This window comes from Bidens hawaiensis, unplaced genomic scaffold, assembly GCF_021521415.1.
Source record: "Bidens hawaiensis isolate Kalapana, Puna unplaced genomic scaffold, B.hawaiensis_p1.1 tig00017066_1, whole genome shotgun sequence".
NCBI classification, from domain to species: Eukaryota; Viridiplantae; Streptophyta; class Magnoliopsida; order Asterales; family Asteraceae; genus Bidens; species Bidens hawaiensis.
Window position 1 is genome coordinate 259,241 of NW_027492584.1, and position 16,835 is coordinate 276,075.

The window sequence follows — 16,835 nt, forward strand, 5'->3', positions numbered from 1 at the left end:
CTGGGTAAATGATTATGTAATTTAGAACCCTAGAAGAGTAAAAAACACATGTATAAATAAATACATTATTTACAAACTTGAACCGGTATGAGGCGAGTTCAACTATAGATGAAACAACCATGCATTCGCAATACCTACATGTGACTTCAGTTAGTGTCGTTTATACAACATGATCTCATATATATCGCGTATTACAATTGACTTAACATATTATGATTATCATGATAAAAAAAGAGTTATGGGTAATAGTTTAGAATAATGACTACTAGTCAAGGATTCTTGAATAAGCTAGTAACGGACAACAACAAATAAATTAGTACCAGACCATTCATTTTTAAGTTAAAACGACATAGTAACAAAAACCACATGCTTCTAATGTGAATCATAAACAAAACATTAGATAAAGGAAAATTGGATTTTAATAATCCCAAACTTAATGCAGTTGGCCAATAATAATCCCAACTTTGAAAATAGATATCACTGGTTCCAACTTTCACACGATTTGTTTTTATTGAACCTTCGTTAAAAAAAATTAACGGCGTTAAGTTTTTTTCAAATTTCAAACTGATATTTTAGGGCTTTTGATCGGAATGAGGATACGAGTCGATTGATGTAAAACTTAACTTGAAACGAGCGCTTCAAACAACTTGATTTTTGTTAATTAATAGTTTAAACACCATAATTGAAGTATCATTTAGTTGTTTGGACCACTGTTTGGAGGTAAGTTTTACATCAATCGACTCGTATCCTCATTCCGATCAAAAACCTTAAAATATCAGTTTGAAATTTGAAAAAAATTTAACGCCGTTAAGTTTTTTTTAACGAAGGTTCAATGAAAACAAATAGTGTGAAAGTTGGAACCAGGAACAGCTATTTTCAAAGTTGGGATTATTATTGGCCAACTGTATTAAGTTGGGATTATTAAAATCCAATTTTCCGTAGATAAAAGGTTTATGATAAGATGTCACATTCTGTCTTAATTTGTCCTTTGTAATACATTACCCCATACCAATAATGCATAGTTTAGTAGCAATCATTATTTCAACTCACATATAAATATATGCTAAAATCATTAAATCAGGGTCATTTGTATTCAATATTAATTTTCCTTGTTTGCTTGCATGTCTAAGCAGTTCATGAGCAATAGATGTTATTCTGAATACACATAACTGAATTCCGTGTAAATAAACAAGCCGAATTTAGGGGCTGGTGTTCCAAGTTTTTTTTGGCCAGTGCAAGGTTTTTCCATTGCTTATTACAGACACCACTTTGTGTCCTCTTATCGTGACGGATGGTTATGTGAACAGATGGTTATGTGAACTGTCGGCGGGGATCCTATGAAACTTGTAGTGAGACATAACTCAAGAAGATTAGTTTAATCACTGTAAGAGAAATAGCTTTAGACCCTTTTGACAATCTATTTTGAAGAAATATATATATGGTCATGCTCTATTGGATTGATGTTATTAATAACATGGTATATGTCAATTTACAATTTTTTGTTCTCTTATCGTATATTTTACATTAAAGCATGAAAAATTAATACCCGTCTCAGAAATATTACTACTCGTCTTTGAATCCTTGGATATGCCAATCCACAATCAAGATCATTTGGGTTGCACCAATTGTGTGGATTCATCAGTTGGTTTCAAGCTCGGGAATTTAGAAAACTGTATAAAAGTTAAGAGAGAAGATTGAGAAGTTAAAAACTTTGGTTATTTTATAAATTAACCAACTATTTACAAAGTTGTTTTTACAATAATAAAATCTTTCTCAAATTGAGCCACTCAACTGAAAGAGTGACTAATACTATCGAGGTACATATGAATATTATCCACTCGGGAAATGGGCAAGTAAATCAACTAAGGCTTTACTTTTCATTGCGTTGGGAGTTACACATTTCATGTCATAACCTGCTAGAATGAGGAACCGCCGAGCAGCTCTCCCTATGAGTATAGTATAGCTCGAGACATTAAGTGTTTGATTGGGTCACATCTTGTCACAATATGAACTGTGAAGGACATGAAGTAGTGACGCAACTTCTGAGTAACAAAGACTAATGTGAGGCAGTGCCCTTCCACAACTGAGTACCTTGTCCCCGGACCTGTGATCACTCGGCTCAAGTAGTATATTGGGCATTCCTTCCTATCGCAATGCCTCACGAGAAGTAGAAGTGAGATAAAGCTGCAAGGGATTGGCTGAATATTGATCCAGTTTAGTCAGCTTTCAGTCTCTATAAACTTGATGGAATATCTCTTACACAAGGAAAAAGACTTGCATCAATCAATGGCATGAAGGAGTTGAATCAGGAATAGATAGACTTTCAAAGCCAAAGCAAAGGCATTCGTTTACGCTGCAAAGACTATTCGTGCTAGCTCTTCTCTTTTTTAACTAGTTACATGAATAGCCTATTGGGCTAGTTTACTAAGCTTTCAGTCTACATAAACTTCATTCAATATTGATTACACTCCTTCTCCTACTGCTTCTCCTTATACCCACTAATGTTATTCTTCGTCCTACCTTGACTATTGGGAAATTCCCATTCGAGAAAGAGATGTACGAATAAAGGAGCGAAGCTGACTCGACCGGACGATAGAGGTTGTTTAAGAATCGAGATAGGCACCGTGAAAGAAAGAACTTCGCTAGCTTACCCCACGTAGCAGTCCTAGTAAATACATGTGCTTTATAGAATAGGGCCTTTTAGGATATGATTACAATGCTTCGGCTTTGGTTATTCACAAATTTACAATCTTTTGAATTATTCAAACACTCATCATACGAGTTGTATAAGACATATACGAGTCATAAGATAGATTTATGAGTGTATGACAACATGGAAAAGAATGATGATACACACCTAAATACACAATGACACAAATGATGAACGGATATAACATTACTGTCCACGCCAAAAAAATTTCAACAAACCAACACCCACAGTCATGCTCAGAAACACCGGTGTGGAACGACAAAACTTTGACGCATACACCGAGATGCCCGAACTCAATATGTATAAAAAATTTCATAAACGAGAGGGGGGCGTGCCCAAAATTTTCGTCAAAAACGGATAAATTTATACTACTTATAAAATTTTCGATTGAAGACGAATAAATTTACACTATCGAGCAAAAAATGGTGAGAGACAGACCCACCCCTATCCCCAACTAAGCTACGCTCATGTCAGTGTCCGTGGGTCTGATATGGCTCACGCTCACATACCTTGGTCTAACACTCAACTTAAGTTATGTAACTAGAAGCTAAGTACAAATCAACGTACAACATTCATTTCGTATTATACAAGTCATTTATGCACACCTTGTTTGACCTCTTTTGATAATAATCCTCTGGAAAATTAATTTAAATCCAAACCACCATCTCCGCCACCACCATAAACCGCCGCCGATCGTGAGTTCTAACCACCACTGCCTGATATCAATCACTGGTTGCAATAATAAAGAAACAAAAGTAAAGATGATAAGAGACGAGTCGGCTTGCAAGACATACAACTACGGCGACTCTGTTTACTGGGACGCTCGATACACTCACGAGACATCCTTTGATTGGTACCAGCAGTACGATGCTCTACGTCCTTTTATTCGTAAATACATTCACACCTCTTCTCCAATCCTTATGGTTGGCTGCGGCAATGCAGGTATTAGGGCTGTAGGTTATATGCATAGTGAGATAATAGTAATTTTTGCTAATATATAACAGGGGAAAGTTAACGTACAAATTAAATTAACGTGCTGCTGACTGTGCAAATCAAGTAGTGTAATTATATATACAATAACTGTAATTACATCGTGTAATGTACACTACAGTATAAAGTATTTACTATGTGTTGTAAAAATCGCTAGTCGCTAGTCGGGCGGTGGGTTGGGGGACTAGCGATTAGTCAGGATTTTTTCAGTTTTATACATACATAAACACAATTTGGCCGGAAATTGGCTTGAATCTCACCGGAAGCCGCTGTTTTTTTTATGGAATCTCGCCGGAAACCGCTAATTTTGGTCGGAATTACGTCGGGAAAACGCTAATTTTGGTCGGAATATCGCCAGAAATCGTCGATTTTTTCCGGATTTGACCATTGACCTATTATTTGGCTTATTAGCCCAAAATTAATTAGTGAAGTGGGGACTAGTTGGGATTTTTGCAACACTGGTTGTATATATGAGTACACTACTTGATTTGCACAGTTAACACGTTAATTTCATTTGTATTTGATTCAAACCATTTGCACTTGTATTTGATAACATAGTAAATGAATTGGTGAAATAATGGTATGTTTGGCATAAATGGAGATAACAGTTATTAAACTTTCTTTTCAGTAAAATGTTAATAAAGGATACGTTTCTACACGTTAGTCAATAATAATCTGTTAGTTATTTGCAGTTATATCAGAGGACATGGTTAAAGACGGGTACGAAAGCATCATGAATGTTGATATTTCCGGTGTCGCTATTGAAATGATGCGACGCAAATCGAGGATGTTCCTCAGTTGGAATGTATGTCTACTTTTATTTTGTCATAATAATATTATATGATATCTTAGATGTTTATTATCTTATGAAAGTTGTGGTACATTACATCATCATCATCATCATCATCATCATCATCGTACTCAGTATATCCCACCAATAGCAATGCTATGGTAGGGTCTGAGGAGGGTAAGATGTAGACAGCCTTACCTCTATCCCATAGGGATAGAGAGGCTGCTTCCGGTGAGACCCCCGGCTCGATAGTAGTTTTGCATCAAGCCTTGGACATAAGGCACATAGCACTCAATCATCGGGACACCGGCTGATTGTGGTACATTACGGTTACTGATTTTTTTTATTATTCTTAAAGATATGCAGATGGATGTTCGGGATATGAGTTTTTTTCTGGACGATTCATTTGATAGTGTAATTGATAAAGGTATAGATTCATTTCCTTCACTCGTATTCTAGTTTTATCATACTTCGCTGGTGAACAGCTTTTACTGACTTCCCATTTAGGTTAAGCCTTTGGGACTTTTGTTGAAATTTAGCGAATTTAAAATATGCTTCATTATATTAATGATTCTTCTTCTTTTCTATTTTGCATGGTTTCTGATCTGCGGGTTTTAGGGACTCTTGATGCGCTGATGGTAACCTACTTAATTTCCAAATCAGAGTTTTATTGTTTTTTATCATCGCTACACAAGCTCTAACTTCTTCAACTTACCTTGAATTTGAAGTGTGGAAACGATGGTCCAGGCAGTGCTTCTCAAATGCTGGGGGAAGTGAGCAGGTTTTAAGTCTCTTTCGTATTCTTTTGCTGTGCTGTTTATGTTATTTAAAGTTTAACCATAAAAGAAGAGAACATTGTATTATTATTATATATCTTATTGCTTGTCATAATTATAATGTCTGCGATTTTATTTGCAGGATTCTTAAACCTGGAGGGGTCTATATGCTGGTAGGATGATGAATCGGTTTTCTATTTTATGTTGACCTCGTATAGAAGCTAGATACAACTAACTACATCTTTCTACAGATTACATATGGTGACCCGAAGGCGCGGATGGTCCATATAAACAAGCCAACTTACAACTGGAAAATAGAGTTGTACATTATACGTAAGTTCATTTTTTTAATCTCGTCTGAGTGTACATCATACTTATTACTTTGTTTTTATCTCCGTTATATTCTTGGATAGTTGATACCGTTGTTTGTGGACTTTAACCAACCAAAGAAACACCTAACATATTCTCATGGCTTGAGAAATGTGTGCTCAAGAAACACCATAGTACCAATAGGAATACTAGTTGAAAGCGCAAGAAAATTAAGAATATAGGAATACAGCCTGGCTCTTTTGATCGTTCATCGGTACATGCCACTCCATCTGTAGTCACGTGCATTAATGTAGGGAACATTAACTTACATAAGCTATGCATTGACTCAAGCTAGCCAAGCTGAAGCCCAAAACTATTGAGCTGACCGTGTACCATAAGTTGACCAACAAATTAGCAACTCAACAATCTTTCGCTTTGACGATAATCTCTAAGCCTAATCTCAGACTTGTAATTCTAGTAAGCGGGATACTTGTAGAGTGGCAATCTGAACTCATTTACTATTGAATGGATTTATTTGGAATATGTTAATTGCTTTCTAAAATGACTAGATTATGTTGTAATATTCAGTACTGAAGCGTGTATTGTTTGTTGCAGCTCGACCTGGTTTCCAAAAGCCACCCGGTTCAACATCATCACCTAAATCTTATCTGTCACCTGTTCCTATCACCGAGAACGGAATGCTTCCTGCCGATTATGTTATAGAAGATCCAGATTCTCATTTTATGTATGTCTGCACGAAAACAGACGAGAATTCTGATATCATTGACTCGTTGACGGTTAATATTTGATCAACAACATGAGCCGGTTATAGCCTCAGGAACTTGGTAATCTTAGTTTGTAAAAGTAGTTGGAGGTCTTTAGAATGCCACATGCTTTATTCTCTTTGTGGCATGACATGTTGGTTTCTTATTATTTTTGGTTTTTGTTATTTTTTTTCTTTTGATTGTTGATTTGAGAGAGGAAAGATGGATAAATTTTAACTGTGTGAAATGTCTGGACTGCTATTATTTATTTTCATTTGGTCTCATGTGTTAAAAGTTTTTATACAGGTTGAAATGGACTGTAAACGCTTAACGTTTATTTTTGAATTTGTTGTTTTTAAATATTCTTTTAAACAATCTTTTGCCATCAGTAAACAATGTCCATAGAAATAATATTTATAAATCAATAATCTATAATCTAGAATATTAATAATTGTCATATTTCGTATCATAATTAGTGTTTCAAACGGTTACAATGAAGTGACAGGTAAATTGGCAACAAGCTGCGCTGCAACCCTCTTTTGGATAGCAAACTCAATCCTACTAAAAACAAAGTTTATGTTCTTAGGATCCGAAGAATTACTATGCACAACCCATTGAACCCTGCTCAGAAAGTGTATGGCCTCCGGGGCTAAGAAACCAAATGTGTCAAAGGCAAAAGGGATAAATACATGTTGATTATCTAAACAAGTTCCTTGTGTTTATTAATTTAGAAACTAATGAAAAGGTTTAAAAAATTGTTGAGGATAAGGCATAAAGGTGTAAGAAACCAGTTTTTAGGGCAAAAACCCAAATAAACTTTTAGATGAGTTTATTACCTTAAGTAAAGTGACTAAATTGTATTTTTAACATACTTGGGCCGACTGGGTCGCATAAGGTCGGCTCGCTAGCCCAACAATTAGCCATTTTAGGCCTAAAGCCCAACAACCTATGAACACTGTTTTAGTGACTTAGTAATACTTGTGTTAAGATAATCAACGTGCTCTTAAGCTGATATATGTCAGAGGGACGAATTATCAATTTTTGTTTCAATTTTTAGACATAAATGAACATGACTTGTGTGCTTTAGTGAATTAGTAATACTTAGTGTTTACTTGGGCTAAGATTAGATTTGGTAACAAGGAAATGGCAGTCATCGACCACAAATAACTATTTACACGTAATATTGACATGATGTTACTTGTTTTTTAAATAGTGGATTCTTACAATTGCAACCTGATTTATTGCTTGCTTTACAATAAGGCAAGTCCCATAAGTTACTCCCCTTTTACTTATAGTAATACTAGCTTATAACTCGTGTATTACAGGTTAATGTAGTTTTACTGTTAAGACACCTAGCTGATAAGAAACTTAATGCCGTTTGTGCAAGTGCTTAAAACTCTAAACAAAGCGTGCTATTATAGTTTATTTCACTGTAAAACGACTTTGATAGTAGAAGTTGGGTTGATGTATTACTTGACACATGTCTAACTGGATCCTTGATTCCGATCTTATCATTAGACCAACAACCCGTGAAAGTTAGAGTTGATATTTTGTGGATGAAGATGAATTGGCAAGGGACGGTGTCATGATGTGGAGAATGATTAAGTCATCATTTAGCCGTGTTAGTGATATAACATAGTTAATCGAAGAACACACGAAGAAGAACAAAATCCTAGAAATATAATCTTATTAGATTAGACAAATTTACACTAAATTGAATTACGGTTATTGATCACGACTAAAAGATGTAACAAATTGAACTAAGAATTACAATAAACAAAAAGTGAAAGCCAGTGTTTTACGAGATTTAACAAGGAGAATGAGCTTGCACTGTTATGCGATTCACATATCGGCATTATCATTATTAACGAGAAGAATCGTGTCTTTCATTATTCAGCTGGTGGTTTCAGGTATCACTTTAATTTTTAGATTCTTTCTTGATAATATTAATAATAATTTGGTTTCGATTTCTCATTTCTTGATTGGTTGCGGCATCGATGACATCATTAGACGATTTCGCGACGCTCAAGAAATCCCCCCTGCCCTAATTCAAAACTGTGAACATGGAGTTCACATCGACCAAAATCTTTCTCAAGAAAACGGGTATCTTTCTTTAAATAGTTTATTTTGTCTTTGATAATTCATTCATTTTGTATGTATGTTGTCATTAGTGAAAGTGATTGTTGCAGAATGGAAAGAAAATTTAAAGATAAAAAAGAAGTTTTTGATGAATATATTATGTATGTTGTCAGAGTGATCCTCCTTATTCTTCTTGTCACAATTGCATTCTTTGATCTTGACATCAGAATAACCATTCCCTGAATCACCAGCAGAGTTGTCCTCACCCCCCCCCCCCCCTTGATATTTCAAGGATACATCGGAAATTGTATAATTTTCAACTTATCCAAACCATAGTTTGTGTAAACATATTCTTGACTCCCGTCTTTCCTTTTCCTTATTGTAAAAGTTTGAGCCTGCTTCATAGCAGCAAAATTAACAATGTTCTGACGAACTCTCGAAAACCTTGTGATTGATTTAAGAAAACCGAACATTATGAATGAATGAAACCCTAATTCACGAACTGCTGAAGAATATGAATGAACAAGAACAAGAATAGGAGAGAAGAAGTGAATGTATAAATGTGATTGCATGTGAAGGTGGAGAGCAGGTCGAGAGGCTTAAGACCTACAAGCAGTGGCAAGAAACGGGTTGGGCTCAAGGTTAAGCCGTGACCTTGTGTAAAGACTACATGCCGATGTAAAATTAGGGTATATCATAGAGGCTTTGGGTTTGATGATGACTGAAAATGGGTGTTACATGGTTGGATTTTGCAGGCTTGTCCGTGTTGGGTTTCTCTGCATAGGGGAAATCCACATAATGATTTGTAAGTTTACAAAAGGTAAATTTTTAGTATGTATTTTATTATTATCTTGTTAGATAATCATTCGTTTAGTATTTAATTTCTAGGTAAATATTAGTTAAACTCTCAAGGGATATTACTAATAACTAGTTTTCTTAGAATTAAATGTAGTTCTAGTCTTCTCGTGACTCAAATAGCCCTGTTACCGTTAGTTTTAGTCTGATTTTCTACTCCAATAGTTCCGTTTACGTACCTATCTCTTGAATGAAGTTAGTAGGCTAGATTTTAAGACAACAATGACCAACGTTGCTTGTGGTGGTGTTGTAGGTTATCGGAGACCCGATTTACAGGTTGCCAGAGGTGGCATTGTAGTCGAGTGGGAAGAAGGCAGAAGAGATGGTGGGAAAGAATAGAGATGAGAGTAAATAAAAAGAAGCCTTATAGGAAGGGCATTAGACATGTCTTTGTCTTCTAAATAATAGTTGATAAAGGTGAAAGTTATGAGACACACATTTTCCATGTTGTTTTTGCATGCCTAGTACTGAGTTGTAGTCTTTTATTATTATTATTATTATTATTATTATTATTATTATTATTATTATTATTATTATTATTATTATTATTAATTAATTCCAAGTCTTTGTATTTTTGTGATAATTGCTTTTTTTGTCTTTCTCTACGGAGGCTAGATATAGTTCTCATTCTTTTAAATGCCTTTAGAAAACGCTAAACATCATAGTAGTAATAGTTTTATTGGTGAAGAGTTTAATGAAACTTTACTGATCAAAAAGCTCTTAAACTTTAAAGGGTGAAACAAGATGCATATAATACACCAAATTTAGTCTAAGAACACTTACAGAAATATTTCATAAGGAAAAAAAATCGGTGTTCTAATTTGTAAATAAAAAATTGTATACAATTTATTTGGTAATTTTATTAAAACATACAAGGGTTAGAGGAAAACATATTTATTTGGGCTAAGAAACAAATAATAAACTTACCAGTTTGTAACTTGAAACTAGATAAACCACAAACCAAATTCACCCCTAATTAAAATGGGTTGAAAGTTGAGTAACCATTTTTTTTAAATCACCTAGAACGAAAAAAAAAATCGAGTTCTTCCAACATAGATTGTTCATCACGAGTCCAAACACTTTGTGGAGGCTATGGCGGAGGCGATATGTGTGAATCATCGCCTCTTCTATACTATTCGATAATTTCGTCCATGATTCCATGCTGCCATTTTGAACAAATGAAAATCAAAACCAAAACTCAAATTCACGATCAATAACGTGTTTTAAAAATAAAGCATGCCTAAAATCACATGAAGTTTCAAATCCATGATCACTCTTTGAGAACAAAATGATACCAATATGTGTGTTGCACATCACCGACACCTCTGCAGTTTTCTTGAACAATGCATCGCTGCCCTTGAAGAACACCAATCTTCTTTTTAGGGCATGTTCAAATCCTTTTGATTGGATTAATAAAGAAAATCAAAAGTTAATGTTATGAACATATACATGCAACCCAAATCCTTTAGATGTTTGAAGCATTAAGGAAATTGTGCAAGAAGTTGAGCTTTGTATAAACATAGGTAGAGTACATAATGGAAAGGACATAAGGTGTTGTTTTAAAGGTTGTGCATGATGCAATACTTGTATGGCTTTGCACTTTTCTTATAAACAATTCAAAAAAATATCCTAGAAAATTTTGTATTTTTATAAAATAATAAGCTACTACGTTGATATTAATGATGAAATTCTTAATAATAGCATTTGAAAGAATTTTAGTTCTTTACATTTTACATGTGACATAACCACAAGTCTCAAAGTTTATGTCTTAAGGGCGAGGTATATATGCATCCATATAGATCTTGGAAAACATTTTGAAGTTGATCTAACTGTAACCTACCAAATACTAGCAAGTTCACATTTTTTTTCCCATGATAACAATAAAAAGCTGCAACGTAGCATGCCAAAAAACTTTCAATATAAAGAAAATAAAAAGGTATAAAACTTAAGATATTATGTTTAGTGTTTTACAGTCTTATACGGTACTACAAAGTACAAAGCCAGGAAACAATTTGACATCGAGTGTATTAGTAGAAAACATATTTGATTTTAAAGTTGGTATTGCTCTTAATACATGTATGGACATGTGTTAATGATGGTCAAGAGTATAAAATAAAACTTGTTAATAATAGTTATACTTGGTTAATCAGCGGTTAACTAATTATTTCGACTGTATTTTATTTTAATCATGATCTACACAAGCAACAAAAACAGTGCAAAGCTATAGATTTTCCAAATTGAATTTATATCATGATATACTAAACAAACATTTTAGATAAAACAAAAACCTCATGTCATAAACTCAATATCGCCCCAGTTCAAGAAATCAAACTAATTTTTGAATAACTCAACAATTGGATCGATATCTACTAGCAAGCTATTCTTTTGCACCCTCGGTTTGATGTTTGACTATACTCAATTGACCACCTTCTTTGTTGGCTGCTGTGGCTGCTTTTACCTCATTGCAGTAGTTGATGAACTTACTCAGCTCCTGATCAAAACAACAAATAATCTCAGGATTTTTGGCGGATCCAGATGTACACAGTTGACTAAATAGCAAACACGCAGTAGACTGTTTATAAATCTATTGTTAAAAACACATTTGCTTTGGTTATTAATGTCTATAGAATCAAACGTGTGCAATTTAGATAGACAAGAAAGTGCTCATGGTTGTATTGTGCATGCTTTGTTCAACTTCATAACATGCTTGATCTCAAATTGAGCTCATTTCAATCTTTTACACAAGCCGCTCAAGTAGGTTCACAAACGACTCGACTCACGTTCACAACCCTATACATGTTTTGTTACCTTCTATGTCAAAACTAATACCATTCTGTTGAATGAAAACAAATTTGTAACTTTTAGTTCTTAATATGATGATTTAGCACCTCTTTAACATTGTACTTAATACTTTTGATTGCACTAACAACATCTTTTATAACCATTGCAAGAATGCCTAAAAACAACCCTTAAGGTTATTACAGGTTTGTTCATTTTGTGTGTTCCTGCCAACCGTTGGTGTATCATAAAACTATTTCAAAGCACAACAACTAAAATTATTATTTCACTCATTCTTATTTGCTCCAATTGTCAGATTCCAAACAGTGAACCATACAAGGCCACCCTTAGTGGGGCAATTTTGAGGGGCGATTTGAGCAATTTTTGAAGGGAACACGGCCCCCAGGCGAAATATGGGGCCATAAAAGGGGGGATGGGTGGGGAGGGGGCGAGTATTATTTGTAGCCGGTTTGGATTTTGTTTTTATTATTATTATTATATTGTGTGTGTGTGTGAGATATGTATATGTATATATAGGGCTACAACACAATTACACCCCTAAAACAAAAACCCACTCTTCGCTGACTGAGCGTCACTTAGCACAAAACGCCCCATTTTGTAGCCCCTCCACTACACATAGCCTAACCCTCAAACTACCCACACAGCCCTAAATAGTTCAGTATCTAATACCCTTATCATGAGCAAAATTACCAAAAATAAATAAATAGATTAAAAAGAAAAGCAGTCGGTTAATCAAAATCAATTGAGCTTAATGAATAGAAGCCAAGCCATAATAACTTACACGATCTTTGTCCATCTGCTCTGTGACCTTAGCAGGCTTAACAACTCTCTTTCCTGCACAAACAGAAGCTCAAATTGAATCAATTAGGTTAATTTCAAGTGCAAGCATGAACACAAACAACGAATTCAAATTCAAAACCTTTTCGAGTTTTGGGCGTTTTGCCATGGCGGCTCGGAGGTACTGTTTTCCTCTTCTGCTGGCCTTTGAACAGAGTTGCTTTTTGCGTCATGTTTCTGTGATTGAAGAAATTAAAATTAGGGTTTCTGTGTGATTTAGCGGCGTTTGTTTTAAATGGGGATTTTGATTATTTGTAGCTCTCTGTTATTACAACTTTTGTCCTTGTACTTTATTTTTTTTCAATTTTACCAACAAACTTTATATATTATTATTATTATGAAAAATGTATATTATTATAAAAAGTAATAAGCATTTTGATACCAGTTTATTGATCCATGAAGGTTCCTTTGTCAGGAGTTGTTCATATATTCATTTAAATATTATGATTGTTGTTCATGACATGTTTGTGATCAATGAGGACATATGACGGTTTAAAATGGTGTGTGTGATATGTTTATATGACTTGTTGTTTATGGAGTAGGTTTAAAATTTTTTGCATGAATGAGACGGTTTGTATCATGTGATATGCAACGTGATTACTTGAAACATGCATATTTGTTTACATTAACTATATGCATAAACATTTTTAATATTGTTTTTTTATATTTATTATTTCTATAGTACGCAACTTCACAAATTCGTAAGCATTTATCTTCTAAAACTTATAAACTAGTAATTTCATAAACGTGTAACTTGGTAAACATGTAAACTCGTAAACTTGTAAACATATAAACTTGTAAATTCAGAAACATATAAACTTGTAAACATGCCAACTCAAAAACTTCTAAACAATTATTAAGCTTATGGGTCATAGATTTTTTCAGAATCGTTAGTGAAGAGGTAGGTCCCAGCAGAGCCCAGTTGGACCCGCAAGACTCACCTTGAAGAGGGACGTCTGCGCGAAGACCAACTGGTTCCGTAGGACCCACCATGCTCAGAGAGATGAAGACCTTACGCGCAGTACGCCAGCTGTTCCCGCAGGAAAAGCCTCCCAATGGTGAAGTACCTCGCCTGTTCCCGCAGCTGCGGATACAAGCCATCAGGGAAGGCTACCCGCACTAATAGTAAGGCTACACGCACAAGGCACTAACTCTTAATAATTAAGTAATGTCACCTGAAGAAGGAATGAGCAAGGCGGGAATACTCCCGCCCAAATGAGCCAGTCCGTACGCTTCTGGAAGATCTTTTGTACTATACCTGCCAAGGTATGGACAAAATAGACAAGATCTGACCAAAGCAGCCCATGAACCAATCACAGGGTGACAGCTCACCGACAATAGTACGAGGAGGAGCACGCTCTAGTACAAAATGTCACTATCAGCCGCTGCCTACTCACCAACCCTCATCGTGGCATGTACATAGCCTGCAGTTGGTGGGAAAGGAATAGTACACAGCCGGCCATGTCACTATCAGCCGCTGCCTACCCACCAACCACCAGCATGGCACGTACGTAGCCCACAGTTGGTAAAAAAGGAATATTATACAGCTGGCTGTACCTGCTTGGAAACCTACATTCGGCTATAAATACTCCAACACCTTGGAACGGTATCATTATCTTATATCTTCATATATCATCACATATCATCTGATATTATCTGATATCTTATCTAGCTATTTCTCTTAATATACATTTATATTCAGAGCAATCTAGTCTGATTCTCACGCCGGAGGGTGGTCACAAGGAGGTACCCCCCCTTCTCAGTGACGAGCTCACGGTGTCTGTTTTGCAGGTCATCAGAAGAATAACCATCTTTGCCGGACCTAACCCTCGTGGGAAACATCTACTTAACCCTAAGATTATATGTAATCTGCCGGGGTCACTTAGTGTTTCTTCATTGGCGCCATCCGTGCATAAAAGCTAGAACTAATTCTTTTTCAGTTTTTTCAAAACCTCTGGAAAGATGGTTAAGGTTACTCCGATGCCAAGGCCAACGAGTGACCAAGAAACTCCGGTAACCACAACCCCAGCTACTGGGGGGAACACCGGCGAGTACACAATTTTTACGAACACTACCCCGGTTACCCAAGCCGGGGCAAGTGCAGTAAACAATCCTTCACTGGGATTCACCGATACCCAGTTGGAGAGACAACAGACGACGCTCCCCGCCAAACACTTGATCAAGTCAAAGCGTGGGCGGAAGCACGTCAGAAGGAATTCCAAGCTGAGTTGGATGAACGCTTACGTTCACTCCAACAGGCTGACGAATTCGGAAGCACTCGACAACAGCTCAACATGAGCAATGAGTGCGAATAATTGGACGATGATTGGGAGGAGTCCGACAGTGACGCAAACCCTCGTCATAGGGCGAAAGGGAAGCGCAAAGAAACGGACTTCCAACCGAGGAGGAATTTTGGAGAAACCTTCAAACCAAGGAACGCGGGGGGAAACCCACGTGACTTCTCCAAAACCTTTAGACCAACTGTTGCAAATGCGGGAACGTCCAAGTTTGCAAGGGACATTGCGGAAGCAATCGCCCCGAAGAGTGCCAAGCAGATGTCCAACATCGGCACTTATGATGGTATATCCGACCCAGACGATAACTTGAACAGATACATAGCGGGGGAAACCGTCAGCAACTGGACGGAACCCACGTGGTGTTATATGTTCCAGATGACGCTGGTTGGAGCGGCCAGGGCGTGGTTTGATCGTCTACCGGTCCACCACATCTATGATTGGGCGGACTTCCAACACAAGTTCAGCCAGCACTTCAGTCAACAAAGAAAGTATACCGAAGAGCAATGGACGATCCTCAACTGCATCCGAGAGGAAGATGAGTCTTTACTAGACTTCATCACTCGCTTCAACTCAAAGAAGCTGAGTCTAGGCACCATAAGCGAGGATCTTGTTCGCGCAGCTTTCATCCAAGGCGCCGAATACCCAGAGCTTATCCGCACATTGACGGGTAAAGACGACATGCCATCTACATGGGATGCCATCATGACAGCAGCTAAACGCTTCGCGGAAACGGAAAAGCAACTGGGTAGAGATCTTCCCCAGAGCACAAACCTCTACACTCAGAAAACAAGAGAGAACAACGTCCTTACCGCCAGACAAAACAAAAAGAGGAAGCTTGGTATTTGGCAGTCAAGGGTAAACTTTGACACCTCATCCGGCTCGCACCCTCGGTTAGGCGGAAAGGATAACATGCAGTCGTCGAACCGGAACTCCAGATGGACGCCACTCACCAAAAGCGTCACGGAGATATTTGCCACCGAAAGGCTCCCATGGCCAGAGGCTCCAATAATCCGACAGCGTCTAAACGCTGATCAAAGCAAATCCTGTGACTTCCACAGGACAAAAGGCCACACCACGGAGGAATGCGTATCCTTGAAGGACGTCGTCGAAGCATTTGTCAGATGGGAAACTCACACACCTCGTGGCGTAATGGACGCTAAGCAGGCTAATGCGTGTAGAACCCCAGTTGGGGAAAACACAAATGAAACTACAGTTTCAATGTTGGAGACTACATACTGCGTAAACAACGAGATTCCGAACCAGGCGCATATCGGCTCGAAAGGCTCGATGACACCCCCATCCCAAGAACATAGAAGGGAGCTCAATTACGCAAATGTTACATGTAGATCAATTCCAAACTTAAAGAAAAGGCCTAGAGCCACTTCTAATGGAAATGATTCTCCTTATCACATTGACGCTGATAGTCTTACATTTATACTTATGATCTGACCACACTGATATGCCGGTATTCACCGCATAAATAAGTGGGGAAGTAAGTCGTTGCGTGTGGAAGGCGGCAAAACCCGCATAAACACAAAAAACGGCAAAAATTTCTAAGGAAAAGATGAGGAAAACCTTCACACAGGTCAGTTATAGGTGAAGTTTAGTCATCCCACTAAATGAAAGTGA

The 16,835-nt window shown here is 36.8% G+C and overlaps 1 protein-coding gene and 1 pseudogene across 2 annotated transcripts; one reads left to right on the top strand and one right to left on the bottom strand.

The window, feature by feature from the left end:
* The first annotated feature begins 3,289 nt into the window (after window positions 1–3,289).
* LOC143552978 (uncharacterized) lies at window positions 3,290–6,645 on the top strand (annotated as a pseudogene). Its single transcript, XR_013138745.1, has 8 exons — window positions 3,290–3,652; window positions 4,393–4,505; window positions 4,849–4,917; window positions 5,109–5,128; window positions 5,219–5,271; window positions 5,409–5,439; window positions 5,518–5,599; window positions 6,191–6,645. The product of XR_013138745.1 is annotated as an uncharacterized LOC143552978 (transcript).
* A 4,791-nt stretch (window positions 6,646–11,436) lies between these two features.
* On the bottom strand, window positions 11,437–13,168 carry LOC143552979 (uncharacterized). The gene is made up of 3 exons (XM_077043066.1): window positions 12,992–13,168; window positions 12,854–12,906; window positions 11,437–11,764 (listed from the first exon to the last, which is right to left on the bottom strand). The coding sequence occupies exons 1-3, from the start codon at window positions 13,080–13,082 to the stop codon at window positions 11,651–11,653; spliced, it is 258 nt and encodes an 85-aa protein (XP_076899181.1). The 5' UTR covers window positions 13,083–13,168; the 3' UTR covers window positions 11,437–11,650.
* Window positions 13,169–16,835: the final 3,667 nt, after the last annotated feature.

What these genes read in the sequence shown, in the direction of transcription:
- LOC143552979 (XM_077043066.1), bottom strand. Translation starts at nt 13,082, where the DNA reads ATGACGCAAAAAGCAACTCTGTTCAAAGGCCAGCAGAAGAGGAAAACA. An exon ending in AACGCCCAAAACTCGAAAAG is followed by an intron (nt 12,907 to 12,991) that starts GTTTTGAATTTG and finishes CTGTTTGTGCAG; the next exon opens with GAAAGAGAGTTGTTAAGCCT. An exon ending in AGCAGATGGACAAAGATCGT is followed by an intron (nt 11,765 to 12,853) that starts GTAAGTTATTAT and finishes TGTTTTGATCAG; the next exon opens with GAGCTGAGTAAGTTCATCAA.